The sequence below is a fragment of the Littorina saxatilis genome, linkage group LG17 (assembly GCF_037325665.1).
Source record: "Littorina saxatilis isolate snail1 linkage group LG17, US_GU_Lsax_2.0, whole genome shotgun sequence".
Lineage (NCBI taxonomy): Eukaryota > Metazoa > Mollusca > Gastropoda > Littorinimorpha > Littorinidae > Littorina > Littorina saxatilis.
The window spans coordinates 27,706,940-27,711,939 of record NC_090261.1 but is presented as its reverse complement, the minus strand read 5'-3'; the positions used below and the strand labels follow the sequence as shown (position 1 = coordinate 27,711,939).

General features: G+C 39.6%; 1 protein-coding gene across 1 annotated transcript in view; it reads left to right on the top strand.

Annotated features, from left to right (window-relative positions):
- LOC138952938 (thyrostimulin beta-5 subunit-like) overlaps positions 1-5,000 on the top strand; it is a 21,715-nt gene that overhangs the window by 14,484 nt on the left and 2,231 nt on the right. The window contains exon 3 of the mRNA XM_070324694.1: positions 879-5,000. This exon is cut by the window's right edge and continues 2,231 nt beyond it. Coding sequence (XP_070180795.1) covers positions 879-1,076 — 198 coding nt within the window. The 3' untranslated portion in view covers positions 1,077-5,000. The remainder of the gene's footprint in view (positions 1-878) is intronic.

The following is a 5,000-nucleotide window of genomic DNA, read 5'->3' as shown; positions in this document are numbered from 1 at the left end:
AAAAACATATAAATATGTTATATTCGGATTAAAAACAAGCTCTGAAAGTTAAATATATAAAAATTATTATCAAAATTAAATTTTCGAAATCAATTTAAAAACACTTTCATCTTATTCCTTGTCGGTTCCTGATTCCAAAAACATATAGATATGATATGTTTGGATTAAAAACACGCTCAGAAAGTTAAAACGAAGAGAGGTACAGAAAAGCGTGCTATCCTTCCCAGCGCAACTACTACCCCGCTCTTCTTGTCAATTTCACTGCCTATGCCGTGAGCGGTGGACTACGAGTATACGGTCTTGCTGCGTTGCATTGCGTTCAGTTTCATTCTGTGAGTTCGACAGCTACTTGACTAAATGTTGTATTTTCGCCTTACGCGACTTGTTTGTTTTGTTATTGTTGTCCTTGTCTTCGTCGTTGTTGTTTGCGGTTATTGCTGTACATCTTGTCATTCTATTTTTCTCCCCTCTTCTTATATAATTCTTGTTCTTCTTATTATTATTTTCTTTCTCTTCTTCTATCCCTTATCGCCAACCTGGCTCCTCTGCCTTTTGCCTCCTGATTATTCATCTTCTCTTTTACACCCTTCCTCATTCTCCTCCTCTTCCTCATCCTCCTCTTCTTCCTCATCCTCCTCCTCTTCCTGCTCCTCTCCTCCTCCTCCTCCTCCTCCTCCTCTTCCTCTCCTTTTCTCTCCCGGTATCCTTCCTCCTCCCCTCTTCCTCCTCCTTCTTCTAGTAATTCTCCTCCTCCTCTCCCGGTATCCTTCATCCTCTTCCTCCTATCCGGTATCCTTCCTCCTCATTCGCCTCCTCCTTCATCCTCCTCTTCTTTCTTTTCCTAGTCTCCAAACCTCTTCTTCTGTAAACTGTTTCAGATCGGCGACTTCAAGATGCCTTTCAAAGTGAGCCGCCACCCGGTGTGCACCTACACGGGCAGAGTCGTGAGAACAGTCACGCTCAGCGAATGTCAAGGCTACCCTGGAGACCCCACGATAGAGGTCTTCGATGCCGCGGGCTGTGCCTGCCGACTATGTGACTCTGATTTTACCTCCTGTGAAAACCTCAACGGCTGAGACAAAAAGCTGCACGTGCATCCCATTGCAGTGTCATCGTATCGCTATTAGAGAAAGAAAAAAACACCCTCGCCTGCTCGCTATCTCAAACGTTCTGAGACACTTTAGGAACGTGTTCGTGAATATTCCTGAATGGTATGACGGCAATCAATAAGGTCTGAAACGTTTAAAGTGTGTTTTGAAGTGTTCCATTGTTGTGTGTGATTCAAAAGCTTATTATTTTTAGGAAAATAGTTAAGAAATTAGTAGTTCGAGTTCAATCATCTTGAGAAAAAAAAATTGACCAAAATCATCATTCCCCTTGACTTTCTGCCAGCGTATTTTGTCGGCATAAATATTATGAATATCAAACTCAAAGTTGAATATGGGTATAAAAAAAACCGAATGTCACTTGTGATTATGAACATCAAAGGTCAATATGACTTTTCTGAAAGTAATGTCACTTTTAAATACAAAAGTCGAATATGTCGCGGCAGAAATGAATATGTATTGTATGGATAAAGTCTCTAATGACACAACGGACACAGAAAGTCGGCAAATTACTGTGAATCCAATTTGTTTTACTTAAGGCAGACAGACAGACAGACACCTGACACCAGACAAATAAGGTAATAACAAAAATTACGATATATAGCAAAAGAATGTCTTTTTGACGATGTGACAATTTGTCACAACACTGTTCTTTGTAAGACTTTACCAAGACGAAAAGAGACTGGGCTCTACGACCTCAACCTATGAACTTAATCAACAGTTGTTGTGTTTTTTGTCTCCGGGAGAATTCCGTCTCCATTTACGGAAAGAGACTTTGAAAATATCCACCCCCACTCTAAAAAAAAACAAAAAAAACAACAACGCTGAATGTGCGAGATGCATGACAAACACACAACGCGATGAGGAGAAAACAGACACTGTGAGAGAGATTCATCTCATTAGCAGGTGGCGATGAAGTTGTCATCTCATCAGCTCTGCCCGACAAACACTGACCGATACGGATGGATATTTATTTTGTGTCATAGAGCGACGGACATCCCATCCATGATTTGAAGGAACGTCGCCTTGCGTCGCCAGTCTGGCGTGCGGAGCCGTGCTGATTAGATTCTCCGTCAAGAATGTTCCACGAGGCCGCTAACGTTTTTATCAATTAGGCTCTTGGGAAGAGTTGAATACCATGGCCCTACACAATGCTGGGCTGAATCATTTGTCTGGCGTCAAAAGCAGAAACGTCCTGGCGTTCGTCGGCAAATTGACAGCTCCAAGCTTCAAGAACACTCGAGAGAAAGAAAAGAAGACAATGGCTGCCTGCTCAAACAGAGAGAGAGGAGAGATAAAGAAGTCTGTTTTGATGGATTGTCAGGGATTGAAAAATACGAATCGAAGACTATGATGAATTGAATGACAGAGAATTGGAGCGAAAAGGCCTCCGTGAAAGAGGTCACGCTCTTGACTTTTTGTTCGTTGGAGGTCAAGCGAAAGTAAAACTTAGGCGGGAGGTGGTTCTTAAAATATCGCACTAGTTTAGACATTTGCTGCGCCATCTTTTAATTGCTACCGAAGAGCTAATCAATTATTTGAAAATGAAGATGAGTACGAGAGACATTCGACGCAGTACACTGCGACAGTCTACAACAAAATTAATTAGAGTTTGAACGTTTCGAGAGTAGTTGAAATTCGAGAGAAAAAAATGAATCGCCCCAAATGAAGACTACAGCCGTGTCATCTCTTCGCTGATAATTATCGAGGAGCAAGTAAAATAAAAATAAAAAATGAATATGAGTTTAAAAGAAGTGTTGTCCAACAAACGTACACCTAACATAATGCCATGTAGAATGTGTTGGCTTCGGCTGGAAGTGGATATTAAAAAGTATTCCCCGAATGAAGATGTCTGCTGTGTTATCGTTTGACGACTATCAAGAACTACTAGTACTTATTTAATTGAATAATGAAGTAAAGTAGGAAGGACGATGCACACAGAAACATTCGCCCTAAACTTGATTTTAATAATTATGCCCAAATGAAAACAACGGCTGATTCTCCTGATAACTGCTACCGAGGACAAATCACTTACTTGAACATGAAGATTGGTATAGGAGAGACGGTTTATCCAGAAACATTCGACCTAAAGCTTGTCGTCTGATTTAAGACATCTAATGGTTAATCGATTAATTACCATTGAAGAGATATTCAATTATTTGATTATACAGAAGTTTACGGAAAACGGTGCAACTGAACACTTTTGACGTACAAATGCTACCAATCTCAACCGATACCAAACAATAGACGAAAACTTTACACCATTTGGTCATGAACAAGAATATGACTGAGCCCGGGCAAATGGTACCGTGCCTATGACTCTGAAACTGTAAACAACTTACTTCACGTTAAACGGACAATGGCTTTTGAGAAACAACCTAAAGCCTGATATTAATTCGGCGAAGTCGACTTGGTGAAGTATACTTCACGACGCTAGCTGCGCGAAGCTTTTGCACTGAATTGTTGGTGAAAAAATTTCGCGAAATCGACTTCGTAAGGATGACCTTGGCGGTTGAAAAAATATGATATTTATGAATGTATTTTATGAACAAAGAAGATATTTCATCATACATGTTCTCATTATTTGTTCACATCAACCCACCTTGTTCCTTCCGCCCTGATATGGCCCTTCGTGGTCTGCTGGGCGTTAAGCAAACAAACAAACAAACAAACCTTGTTCCTTTAATTGTTTATTGTTCCACAACCTCATATCCTTATATTTATTTATTTCCTAATGAAAAAAAGAAGGAGTTAAACGTCATCACTGTGACTTTTTTTCATGATTCACATTGCCATAAAAACGTTGTGAAAGACACATCACCGTAGTTTATGTTCTAGTATTGTGCTAAAAAACCCATCTATTTGATTGTTCTTTATGAATCAGCTTGTGTGGAAAATGGTAGAAGAACCATAGTACCATTATGTACGCGTATATTTAACTTTCGTTTTATTTCATCGTCAACGCTTTTGTGTAGTGTCTCACAAAATCACTGTCAAGTCATTTCAACTGAAGGTTACAGGAAGTTCGTCTTACTGCAGACCGTAACCGCGCGTATATGTATAGAAGCAGTTTTCAATTGTAAAGTTATATCAATCATTTAAACCATTTTGGGGCATGAGAAATGACTGCTTTTGTTCAAACAACACTAAAACTATTACGTTAACAGTTAACTGAAGGATGCATACATCCCCTCTGGATACACACACACACACACACACACACACACACACACACACACACACACACACACACACACACACACACACGGGAGCACGCACACACACACAAGCGCACGCACATACTGTCTGTCTGTCTCTCTCTCTGTCTCTCTCTGTCTCTGTCTCTCTCTTTTTGTTTTCTTCTTCTTTTTACATTTAGTCAAGGGGGGAATCGAGACGAGGGTCGTGGTGTATGTGTGTCTGTCTGTCTGTCTGTCTGTCTGTCTGTCTGTCTGTGTGTGTGTGTGTAGAGCGATTCAGACTAAACTACTGGACCGATCTTTATGAAATTTGACATGAGAGTTCCTGGGTATGATATCCTCAGATGTTTTTTTCATTTTTTTGATAAATGTCTTTGATGACGTCATATCCGGCTTTTCGTGAAAGTTGAGGCGGCACTGTCACGCTCTCATTTTTCAACCAAATTGGTTGAAATTTTGGTCAAGTACTCTTCGACAAAGCCCGGACTTCGGTATTGCATTTCAGCTTGGTGGCTTAAAAATTAATTAATGACTTTGGTCATTAAAAATCTGAAAATTGTAAAAAAAACTATTTTTTTAATAAAACGATCCAAATTTACGTTCATCTTATTTTCCATCATTTTCTGATTCCAAAAACATATAAATATGTTATATTTGGATTAAAAACAAGCTCTGAAAATTAAAAATATAAAAA